The sequence below is a fragment of the Blennius ocellaris genome, assembly GCF_963422515.1.
Source record: "Blennius ocellaris genome assembly, chromosome: 3".
In the NCBI taxonomy this organism is placed as follows: domain Eukaryota; kingdom Metazoa; phylum Chordata; class Actinopteri; order Blenniiformes; family Blenniidae; genus Blennius; species Blennius ocellaris.
Window position 1 is genome coordinate 30578746 of NC_137652.1, and position 12597 is coordinate 30591342.

General features: G+C 48.4%; 1 protein-coding gene across 1 annotated transcript in view; it reads right to left on the reverse strand.

Annotated features, from left to right (window-relative positions):
• Positions 1–12597, reverse strand: part of LOC308148848 (sarcoplasmic/endoplasmic reticulum calcium ATPase 2) — a 61610-nt gene that overhangs the window by 28463 nt on the left and 20550 nt on the right. Inside the window, exons 2-5 of the mRNA XM_080520379.1 lie at positions 9196–9315; positions 8643–8660; positions 8232–8314; positions 8049–8153 (exon numbers count right to left, since the gene is read on the reverse strand). Of these exons, the coding sequence (XP_080376505.1) occupies positions 8049–8153; positions 8232–8314; positions 8643–8660; positions 9196–9313 (324 nt within the window). The 5' untranslated portion in view covers positions 9314–9315. The remainder of the gene's footprint in view (positions 1–8048; positions 8154–8231; positions 8315–8642; positions 8661–9195; positions 9316–12597) is intronic.

A 12597-nucleotide genomic window follows, 5' to 3' on the forward strand; every position in this document is an offset into this window, starting at 1 on the left:
TGCAGAACAACACTTTGACTCCTGTCTACAGGTGAGCTGCAGAACAACACTTTGACTCCTGTCTACAGGTGAGCTGCAGAACAACACTGTGACTCCTGTCTACAGGTGAGCTGCAGTAAAATACTGTGACTCCTGTCTACAGGTGAGCTGCAGTAAAACACTGTGACTCCTGTCTACAGGTGAGCTGCAGAACAACACTGTGACTCCTGTCTACAGGTGAGCTGCAGAACAACACTGTGACTCCTGTCTACAGGTGAGCTGCAGAACAACACTGTGACTCCTGTCTACAGGTGAGCTGCAGTAAAACACTGTGACTCCTGTCTACAGGTGAGCTGCAGAACAACACTTTGACTCCTGTCTACAGGTGAGCTGCAGTAAAACACTGTGACTCCTGTCTACAGGTGAGCTGCAGTAAAACACTGTGACTCCTGTCTACAGGTGAGCTGCAGTAAAACACTGTGACTCCTGTCTACAGGTGAGCTGCAGAACAACACTGTGACTCCTGTCTACAGGTGAGCTGCAGTAAAACACTGTGACACCATTCTACAGGTGAGCTGCAGTAAAACACTGTGACTCCTGTCTACAGGTGAGCTGCAGTAAAACACTGTGACTCCTGTCTACAGGTGAGCTGCAGTAAAACACTGTGACTCCTGTCTACAGGTGAGCTGCAGTAGAACACTGTGACTCCTGTCTACAGGTGAGCTGCAGAACAACACTGTGACACCTGTCTACAGGTGAGCTGCAGTAAAACACTGTGACTCCTGTCTACAGGTGAACTGCAGTAAAACACTTTGACTCCTGTCTACAGGTGAACTGCAGTAAAACACTTTGACTCCTGTCTACAGGTGAGCTGCAGTAAAACACTGTGACACCTGTCTACAGGTGAACTGCAGTAAAACACTGTGACTCCTGTCTACAGGTGAGCTGCAGAACAACACTGTGACTCCTGTCTACAGGTGAGCTGCAGAACAACACTGTGACTCCTGTCTACAGGTGAGCTGCAGAACAACACTTTGACTCCTGTCTACAGGTGAGCTGCAGTAAAACACTGTGACTCCTGTCTACAGGTGAGCTGCAGTAAAACACTGTGACTCCTGTCTACAGGTGAGCTGCAGAACAACACTGTGACTCCTGTCTACAGGTGAGCTGCAGTAAAACACTGTGACACCTGTCTACAGGTGAGCTGCAGTAAAACACTGTGACTCCTGTCTACAGGTGAGCTGCAGTAAAACACTGTGACTCCTGTCTACAGGTGAGCTGCAGTAAAACACTGTGACACCTGTCTACAGGTGAGCTGCAGAACAACACTTTGACTCCTGTCTACAGGTGAGCTGCAGTAAAACACTGTGACACCTGTCTACAGGTGAGCTGCAGAACAACACTGTGACTCCTGTCTACAGGTGAGCTGCAGTAAAACACTGTGACTCCTGTCTACAGGTGAGCTGCAGTAAAACACTGTGACACCTGTCTACAGGTGAGCTGCAGTAAAACACTGTGACACCTGTCTACACGTGAGCTGCAGTAAAACACTGTGACTCCTGTCTACAGGTGAGCTGCAGTAAAACACTGTGACTCCTGTCTACAGGTGAGCTGCAGAACAACACTGTGACTCCTGTCTACAGGTGAGCTGCAGAACAACACTTTGACTCCTGTCTACAGGTGAGCTGCAGAACAACACTGTGACTCCTGTCTACAGGTGAGCTGCAGTAAAATACTGTGACTCCTGTCTACAGGTGAGCTGCAGTAAAACACTGTGACTCCTGTCTACAGGTGAGCTGCAGAACAACACTGTGACTCCTGTCTACAGGTGAGCTGCAGAACAACACTTTGACTCCTGTCTACAGGTGAGCTGCAGAACAACACTGTGACTCCTGTCTACAGGTGAGCTGCAGTAAAATACTGTGACTCCTGTCTACAGGTGAGCTGCAGTAAAACACTGTGACTCCTGTCTACAGGTGAGCTGCAGAACAACACTTTGACTCCTGTCTACAGGTGAGCTGCAGTAAAACACTGTGACTCCTGTCTACAGGTGAGCTGCAGAACAACACTGTGACTCCTGTCTACAGGTGAGCTGCAGAACAACACTTTGACTCCTGTCTACAGGTGAGCTGCAGAACAACACTGTGACTCCTGTCTACAGGTGAGCTGCAGTAAAATACTGTGACTCCTGTCTACAGGTGAGCTGCAGTAAAACACTGTGACTCCTGTCTACAGGTGAGCTGCAGAACAACACTGTGACTCCTGTCTACAGGTGAGCTGCAGAACAACACTTTGACTCCTGTCTACAGGTGAGCTGCAGTAAAACACTTTGACTCCTGTCTACAGGTGAGCTGCAGAACAACACTTTGACTCCTGTCTACAGGTGAGCTGCAGAACAACACTTTGACTCCTGTCTACAGGTGAGCTGCAGTAAAACACTGTGACTCCTGTCTACAGGTGAGCTGCAGAACAACACTGTGACTCCTGTCTACAGGTGAGCTGCAGAACAACACTGTGACTCCTGTCTACAGGTGAGCTGCAGAACAACACTTTGACTCCTGTCTACAGGTGAGCTGCAGAACAACACTGTGACTCCTGTCTACAGGTGAGCTGCAGTAAAATACTGTGACTCCTGTCTACAGGTGAGCTGCAGTAAAACACTGTGACTCCTGTCTACAGGTGAGCTGCAGTAAAACACTGTGACTCCTGTCTACAGGTGAGCTGCAGAACAACACTGTGACTCCTGTCTACAGGTGAGCTGCAGTAAAACACTGTGACACCTGTCTACAGGTGAGCTGCAGTAAAACACTGTGACTCCTGTCTACAGGTGAGCTGCAGTAAAACACTGTGACTCCTGTCTACAGGTGAGCTGCAGTAAAACACTGTGACTCCTGTCTACAGGTGAGCTGCAGTAGAACACTGTGACTCCTGTCTACAGGTGAGCTGCAGAACAACACTGTGACACCTGTCTACAGGTGAGCTGCAGTAAAACACTGTGACTCCTGTCTACAGGTGAACTGCAGTAAAACACTTTGACTCCTGTCTACAGGTGAACTGCAGTAAAACACTTTGACTCCTGTCTACAGGTGAGCTGCAGTAAAACACTGTGACACCTGTCTACAGGTGAACTGCAGTAAAACACTGTGACTCCTGTCTACAGGTGAGCTGCAGAACAACACTGTGACTCCTGTCTACAGGTGAGCTGCAGAACAACACTGTGACTCCTGTCTACAGGTGAGCTGCAGAACAACACTTTGACTCCTGTCTACAGGTGAGCTGCAGTAAAACACTGTGACTCCTGTCTACAGGTGAGCTGCAGTAAAACACTGTGACTCCTGTCTACAGGTGAGCTGCAGAACAACACTGTGACTCCTGTCTACAGGTGAGCTGCAGTAAAACACTGTGACACCTGTCTACAGGTGAGCTGCAGTAAAACACTGTGACTCCTGTCTACAGGTGAGCTGCAGTAAAACACTGTGACTCCTGTCTACAGGTGAACTGCAGTAAAACACTGTGACACCTGTCTACAGGTGAGCTGCAGTAAAACACTTTGACTCCTGTCTACAGGTGAGCTGCAGTAGAACACTGTGACTCCTGTCTACAGGTGAGCTGCAGAACAACACTGTGACTCCTGTCTACAGGTGAGCTGCAGAACAACACTTTGACTCCTGTCTACAGGTGAGCTGCAGAACAACACTGTGACTCCTGTCTACAGGTGAGCTGCAGTAAAATACTGTGACTCCTGTCTACAGGTGAGCTGCAGTAAAACACTGTGACTCCTGTCTACAGGTGAGCTGCAGAACAACACCGTGACTCCTGTCTACAGGTGAGCTGCAGAACAACACTTTGACTCCTGTCTACAGGTGAGCTGCAGTAAAACACTGTGACTCCTGTCTACAGGTGAGCTGCAGAACAACACTGTGACTCCTGTCTACAGGTGAGCTGCAGAACAACACTGTGACTCCTGTCTACAGGTGAGCTGCAGAACAACACTTTGACTCCTGTCTACAGGTGAGCTGCAGAACAACACTGTGACTCCTGTCTACAGGTGAGCTGCAGTAAAATACTGTGACTCCTGTCTACAGGTGAGCTGCAGTAAAACACTGTGACTCCTGTCTACAGGTGAGCTGCAGAACAACACTGTGACTCCTGTCTACAGGTGAGCTGCAGAACAACACTTTGACTCCTGTCTACAGGTGAGCTGCAGAACAACACTGTGACTCCTGTCTACAGGTGAGCTGCAGTAAAACACTGTGACTCCTGTCTACAGGTGAGCTGCAGAACAACACTTTGACTCCTGTCTACAGGTGAGCTGCAGTAAAACACTGTGACTCCTGTCTACAGGTGAGCTGCAGTAAAACACTGTGACTCCTGTCTACAGGTGAGCTGCAGTAAAACACTGTGACTCCTGTCTACAGGTGAGCTGCAGAACAACACTGTGACTCCTGTCTACAGGTGAGCTGCAGTAAAACACTGTGACACCTGTCTACAGGTGAGCTGCAGTAAAACACTGTGACTCCTGTCTACAGGTGAGCTGCAGTAAAACACTGTGACTCCTGTCTACAGGTGAGCTGCAGTAAAACACTGTGACTCCTGTCTACAGGTGAGCTGCAGTAGAACACTGTGACTCCTGTCTACAGGTGAGCTGCAGAACAACACTGTGACACCTGTCTACAGGTGAGCTGCAGTAAAACACTGTGACTCCTGTCTACAGGTGAACTGCAGTAAAACACTTTGACTCCTGTCTACAGGTGAACTGCAGTAAAACACTTTGACTCCTGTCTACAGGTGAGCTGCAGTAAAACACTGTGACACCTGTCTACAGGTGAACTGCAGTAAAACACTGTGACTCCTGTCTACAGGTGAGCTGCAGAACAACACTGTGACTCCTGTCTACAGGTGAGCTGCAGAACAACACTGTGACTCCTGTCTACAGGTGAGCTGCAGAACAACACTTTGACTCCTGTCTACAGGTGAGCTGCAGTAAAACACTGTGACTCCTGTCTACAGGTGAGCTGCAGTAAAACACTGTGACTCCTGTCTACAGGTGAGCTGCAGAACAACACTGTGACACCTGTCTACAGGTGAGCTGCAGTAAAACACTTTGACTCCTGTCTATAGGTGAGCTGCAGTAGAACACTGTGACTCCTGTCTACAGGTGAGCTGCAGTAAAACACTGTGACTCCTGTCTACAGGTGAACTGCAGTAAAACACTTTGACTCCTGTCTACAGGTGAGCTGCAGTAAAACACTGTGACTCCTGTCTACAGGTGAACTGCAGTAAAACACTGTGACTCCTGTCTACAGGTGAGCTGCAGTAAAACACTGTGACTCCTGTCTACAGGTGAGCTGCAGTAAAACACTGTGACTCCTGTCTACAGGTGAGCTGCAGTAAAACACTGTGACACCTGTCTACAGGTGAGCTGCAGAACAACACTGTGACACCTGTCTACAGGTGAGCTGCAGTAGAACACTGTGACTCCTGTCTACAGGTGAGCTGCAGTAAAACACTGTGACTCCTGTCTACAGGTGAGCTGCAGCAGAACACTGTGACTCCTGTCTACAGGTGAGCTGCAGTAAAACACTGTGACACATGTCTACAGGTGAGCTGCAGTAAAACACTGTGACTCCTGTCTACAGGTGAGCTGCAGTAAAACACTGTGACTCCTGTCTACAGGTGAGCTGCAGCAGAACACTGTGACTCCTGTCTACAGGTGAGCTGCAGCAGAACACTGTGACTCCTGTCTACAGGTGAGCTGCAGAACAACACTGTGACACCTGTCTACAGGTGAGCTGCAGTAAAACACTGTGACTCCTGTCTACAGGTGAGCTGCAGCAGAACACTGTGACTCCTGTCTACAGGTGAGCTGCAGTAAAACACTGTGACTCCTGTCTACAGGTGAGCTGCAGTAAAACACTGTGACTCCTGTCTACAGGTGAGCTGCAGTAAAATACTGTGACACCTGTCTACAGGTGAGCTGCAGTAAAACACTGTGACTCCTGTCTACAGGTGAGCTGCAGTAAAACACTGTGACTCCTGTCTACAGGTGAGCTGCAGTAAAACACTGTGACTCCTGTCTACAGGTGAGCTGCAGTAAAACACTGTGACACCTGTCTACAGCTGAGCTGCAGTAAAACACTGTGACTCCTGTCTACAGGTGAGCTGCAGTAAAACACTGTGACACCTGTCTACAGCTGAGCTGCAGTAAAACACTGTGACACCTGTCTACAGGTGAGCTGCAGTAAAACACTGTGACACCTGTCTACAGCTGAGCTGCAGTAAAACACTGTGACACCTGTCTACAGCTGAGCTGCAGTAAAATACTGTGACACCTGTCTACAGGTGAGCTGCAGTAAAACACTGTGACTCCTGTCTACAGGTGAGCTGCAGTAAAACACTGTGACTCCTGTCTACAGGTGAGCTGCAGTAAAACACTGTGACTCCTGTCTACAGGTGAGCTGCAGTAAAACACTGTGACTCCTGTCTACAGGTGAGCTGCAGAACAACACTGTGACTCCTGTCTACAGGTGAGCTGCAGTAAAACACTGTGACACCTGTCTACAGGTGAGCTGCAGTAAAACACTGTGACTCCTGTCTACAGGTGAGCTGCAGCAGAACACTGTGACTCCTGTCTACAGGTGAGCTGCAGTAAAACACTGTGACTCCTGTCTACAGGTGAGCTGCAGTAAAACACTGTGACTCCTGTCTACAGGTGAACTGCAGTAAAACACTGTGACTCCTGTCTACAGGTGAGCTGCAGTAAAACACTGTGACTCCTGTCTACAGCTGAGCTGCAGTAAAACACTGTGACTCCTGTCTACAGGTGAACTGCAGTAAAACACTGTGACTCCTGTCTACAGGTGAGCTGCAGCAGAACACTGTGACTCCTGTCTACAGGTGAGCTGCAGCAGAACACTGTGACTCCTGTCTACAGGTGAGCTGCAGCAGAACACTGTAACTCCTGTCTACAGGTGAGCTGCAGCAGAGGTGATGATGGTCTATCAAGCCTCCGTCAGCAGTGTCAGTCTGACCGTCACGTTCTTTCACGGCCCCACATTGGTGGTGAATCACTGGGATTGATGACGCTGCGTCTTGTCCGCCATTAATATCATAATAATACATTAAGTGGTAAAAATAACCAGTGTGGACAGAAAAGATAAGAATTAAATCAATAAAAGAATCTGCATGTGAACAAGGTAAGATCAATCATTTTTAAGCTGTTTACAATTTCAATTATTGGAATAAACGTGCTTAAAAATAGTCTCATCTCACAGCTTCATCCATACAAAACATGCGACGCCTGTCATTGGCTCCACCAGAACGTGACGCCTCTTGAGGAAACAACTGTGATGGACCATGAGATGAACCGTGGTGCGTTTTGGAGACTCCACATTACAGCTGCCACTGCACACACATTTGCGTTTGGTAGATTATTTCTTGGTTGTAACAATGGTTCAGGAAGTGGTCATGTTATTAAGAGGCAAGCTGATTTTCCACAAACCAAAGGGGGTGAACTGTGGCGCAATCGTACCAAACACAAGGTCTGTTTCCAGACAAAAAAAGAATACAAAATTCCCCAAATTCCACAGTGCACCCTGTTCGGGCTGCCGTGAACGTAGTGTAAACATACCTTCAGCAGACTGCATCATACAGAGCATCTTCCTCTCTAACAACCAATCAGCTCTCAGCAGACTGCATCATACAGAGCACCGGGGTCCACCACTCCTCCTCACTAAGGTAAAAGTTACCTTCAACTCCTTGCTGAGTTACTCTGAGTCACTTTAAGCTCAGAATTCTTTATTAAGGGGCTTTTAGTGTGAGACAGGAGCTCTGAGAGACTCTGAGACGCTTCGTGAGTACGGGCACAGAAGTGTGACGACAGGATCCTTATTTAAAACAACTGCACAACAGACTTTAATGCGCTGGAAATAAGAGGAAGGCTTCATTCCTTTGTTAAAATGTACCAAAATAAAAGACTGGAAACTGGGTGATGACGATCCAACATGACATAACAGATAAACTCCAGTGAGAAAGTGGTCGAACAAGAAAAGCTCAAGTGAACAGTTTACCTGCCAAACTCCAACGATAGCGTTAGCGATGAGGATGAGGAGGATGACGAAGGGCTCAACAAAAGCTGTGATCGTCCTCTCACCTTCTTCAAACCAGGCCAGGGTCTACAGCACAGCAGAGACCAATCAGAACGAGGTGAAACGTGTGTGTGTGTGTGTGTGTGTGTGTTGTTGCTTCCTTACAAAGGAGATGCATGCGGCGAGCAGCAGGATTCGAACCAACAGATCCTCAAATTGCTCCAGGACCAACTCCCACAGTGACTTCCCTGCAGAGGGCAGATGGACAACCACACATTTGAAAGCATGGGCTCAGAGTGTGTATTACAGTGTGTGCACGCGATGGAGACGTGTTCAGTGATTTTCAATCATTTCTACTCAACAGACGTATTTCTAATAGTGTTATCTCCGATAACCACCACACATTGTTCAGAGTTCATTATATATAATAAACAGATCATCATTTTTACTTTCTGCTGCTCTGATCTCAGCATGTTTGAGGTGTTTCACCTTCAGATGACATTGAAATTATAATTGTTGTAGAGCGTTGTAGGTTGGGAGTGAACAAAGAGAAGAGGAAATCAAAGAGGGACTCACCTTCTTCAGCTGGCAGCTCTGGAAGGAGAGGAATTAACAAAGTGTAAAAACACACTGAAGTGACAAAAATACACACATTTGCGTTTGGTAGATTATTTCTTGGTTGTAACAATGTGGTCATGTTGTTAAGACTCAAGCTACTCAGTCCACCAACCAAAGGGGTTGAGCTGTGGGGTTCTGTTTCCAGACCGGCTGCATGTTCCTCCTCAGGGCACTTGTGCAGGTCAAGAGATCTCCTCTCAGACCTCCAGGACCACCAAGAGGGCTTCTTCACCTTCATGCCTGATTCCACTCTTGTGTGAACGTGTGAACCTATGAGGTTCACTAATGCAGAAGAGGCAGAGAACAATCGCTGAGTGGTGCACTCTTTTAAAAGGGACTGAAATAGGCTATAAATTGATATTGAACTATCAATATTGATAGTTATATTATTATATCAATATACCAATATACTTCTTGGTACATTGATATATACCCAGAAGCTCTGTTACAACAAAGAAATAACCCGACACAGTGATACTGCCTTTATAGGAAGATAATTCATAAATCATACCGTTTGGTCCCCATCTCTCTCTGTTCTTTTTTAGCTGCTCACAGCTCAGACCTGTAGATTCATTCACTCCAAAACAGCCCAGAGCCTCCTCCACCGTCTTAGTGTGAGCATTATCCATCACTGCGGAGAGAGCAAGGCCTTCAATCAGTGTGAGCAGCATCCAAACACTTTGCTTACAAATACTTCAGAACTGGAAGACAAAGTTCCTGATAAAAAGAAAATGCCGTTGGGAAGTTTTTTCATTGAACTGTTCCATGCATGTCTTTTGTTTTCACTGTTGTACATTTTGTTTTGTAACATGCCACTGAATCCTGCTGAGTGTAGTTTTTGGCCCACTGACTGGAGCCAATCAGACCTTCCCTAAAAAACAGTTTCTTGGTACATATAATGAAAATCACATGCTGAACTCTTCTGTTAGAACACGGATTTCAAATGAAATGTTCTATACAGCCAAGCAACCACAGTGAGGGGGGCCTCAGGAGGCAGACGTGAAGCAGCAGATCGGCCCCCAGGGCTCAGGAGGGCCCCTGTGGAGCTCCACATCCACTGTAACACTGCTATTTTCATCAGCTGCTCTCAGGAAAGGCAATTTGTTCTTTGTGTAGGTGTTTGTGCACTTCTGCTTTACTACAATAGAATAAGCTTGAACTGAACCTGCCTCACAATGGGGCCAACAGAAACAAGATGTGGTGCTCTTCCAGGCCTGTTGGTCCTGTGTGGTCTTAACAGTGAAGATCCATTCTGAATAGTCCTCCAGAACCTCCGTGATGCTCACTCCATTTCTGTTCTTGGACTTGAAATTCAGCAGCTTATAAGACTTTCTATGAAGGAAATATTGAACCAGTGCTGACTTCAGTCTTCTGCCACTCTTGGTCAGAACTGAAACGTGGCGCTCTCCATCTCTTTTTGATCGGAGCTCATAGTTCACAGACAGCCTATAACAGTCCTGGTTCAGACACTGTATGTGGGGACGCCCATTAGTATTAAGATTTAAAAACAGCTCTGACATCAACGCACAGGTGAAGTGAGTGATTCCCAAGATGGCGCCGTCCTAGCGGCAGCCTGTTGCAGCAGCTCCTGGTCTATTTTTATTGCGTTTGTATTTATTGCTATTTTTGCACTGTCCTGCGCATCTTCACAAAGCACAACGGCAAGATGCTTTTCCAACAGATTGGACACTTTTTCTTCTCTTTAAGTGCACTCGGGTCTCCTCGGATCACTGGGAGTCATGCCTGCATATATGGACCTATATGCACAGATAGGTACATATTTATATATATATATATATATATATATATATATATAGGAAAACGGCCAATTTTATATATGTCACATATAAGCCAAACCTATATCAAAACCTATATTAAAACATATATGTTTATATAGGTTCTGTCCATGTGGGACTTTCCATATATACAGCATATATATTGTCATATATGTGCATATATGCTGCATATAGGTTTCATATATGTGCATATATCCTCATATAGGTTCTTTCCATGTGGGTACACTCGCGACCAGCTGATGGCCCTCAGGCACCCGACCCTCTTGGCCGGAGGGAGACCCGCCGTACCGGAGGAGCTAAAGAGGAGACGGCGAGGCTGCAGAGCGGGGCTTAAACGGAGGATGAAAAAGAGACGGTTTAAGCCGCACATCCCCGCAGTCCTCACGGGAAACGTACGCTCTCTGGCAAATAAAGTGGAGGAGCAGGAAGCGCTCGTCAGGACGCAGAGGGAGAACAGAGAGTCCAGTATGATGTGCTTCACGGAGACGTGGCTGCACGAGCAGATACCGGACTCTAACGTCACCATTCCCGGCTTCCAGACGGTCCGAGCGGACAGAGACACCACAGCGACCGGTAAGAAGAAAGGAGGGTCACCGCTAAAGAGAGAGTCTGCAGCCGCGACGTCGAGCTCGTCGCCGTCAGACTCCGTCCTTATTATCTGCCGAGGGAGTTTACCTGTGTCATCATCATCACTGTTTATATTCCTCCATCTGGTAATGCTGAAGCAGCGTGCGATACCATCCACACTGTGACTGCTAGACTGCAAACCAAACACCCCGGGGCCTTCATCATCATCACAGGTGACTTCAACCAACCTCTCATCCACTCTCCCTACCTTCTACCACTTTGTGACATGCACCACCCGTGGACATAAGACTTTGGACCTGCTGTACGCAAATGCTAAGGATGCGTACAGCTCCACTGCCCTGCCACCACTGGGCAGGTCAGACCACAACCTAGTCCTGCTCTCATCATCATACAAGCCTGTGGTTCAGCAGCACCCAGTCACAGTGAGGACGGTGAGGAAATGGTCTCCTGAGGCCATGGAGACACTGCGTGGAGCGCTGGAGGCCACAGACTGGGATGCTCTGTATGAGCCACATGGCGAAGACATCGATGGCCTGACTGACTGTGTCTCTGAGTACATTGGGTTCTGCATAGACAACACCCTCCCCACTAAAGGGGTCCGCTGCTACCCCAACAACAAACCGTGGGTAACCAGCGACCTGAAGGCCCTTCTTAATGAGAAGAAGAAGGCCTTCAGATCTGGGGACAGAGAAGAACTCAAACGGGTACAAAGGGAACTGAAACGCAGCATCAGGGAGAGCAAGGACAACTTCAGACGAAAACTGGAACACAAACTGGAGGAAAACAACAGCAGGGACGTCTGGAGTGGGATGAGAGAGATCCCCGGCTTCCAGCGGAGAGGTGGGACTGCAGCTGAGGGGGAGGAACGACGCACCAACGAGTTGAACACATTCTTCCATAGGTTCAACTCCAACACCTCCACGCCCGGCGGCCCCTCTACTGCTCCTACTAGCTACAACCCCCCACCTCCCCCCACCACCCCCTGCCATACACCACCCCCATCACCCCTAACACCTCCCTGCCCCCTGCTGACATCCACCACAGACCTTTTCACACCTCCCACCAACTGGACATCCTCCCAGCCACCACAGCTCCCCACCACCTCCTGCGGTGGACACCCACCTGCCCCACCCTCATCACCTCCAACTCATCCACCTTCCACCTCAGACACTGCCATATCCCCCACCCCCCCGTCTGGACTCCACATCACATCCAGCCAGGTGAGGAGAGAGCTGGAGAGGCTCAAACAGAGGAAAGCTGCCGGACCGGACCGCATCAGCCCTCGCGTGTTGAAGGCGTGTTCCATCAGCCCTCGCGTGTTGAAGGCGTGTTCCATCAGCCCTCGCGTGTTGAAGGCGTGTTCCAGCCAGCTCTGTGGAGTTCTGCAGCACCTCTTCAACCTGAGCCTACACCTTCAGAGAGTGCCAGTGCTCTGGAAAACATCCTGCCTGGACCCCGGGCCCAAAAAAGGACGCCCTGCTGCACTGAAGGACTACAGGCCGGTGGCACTGACCTCTCATATTATGAAG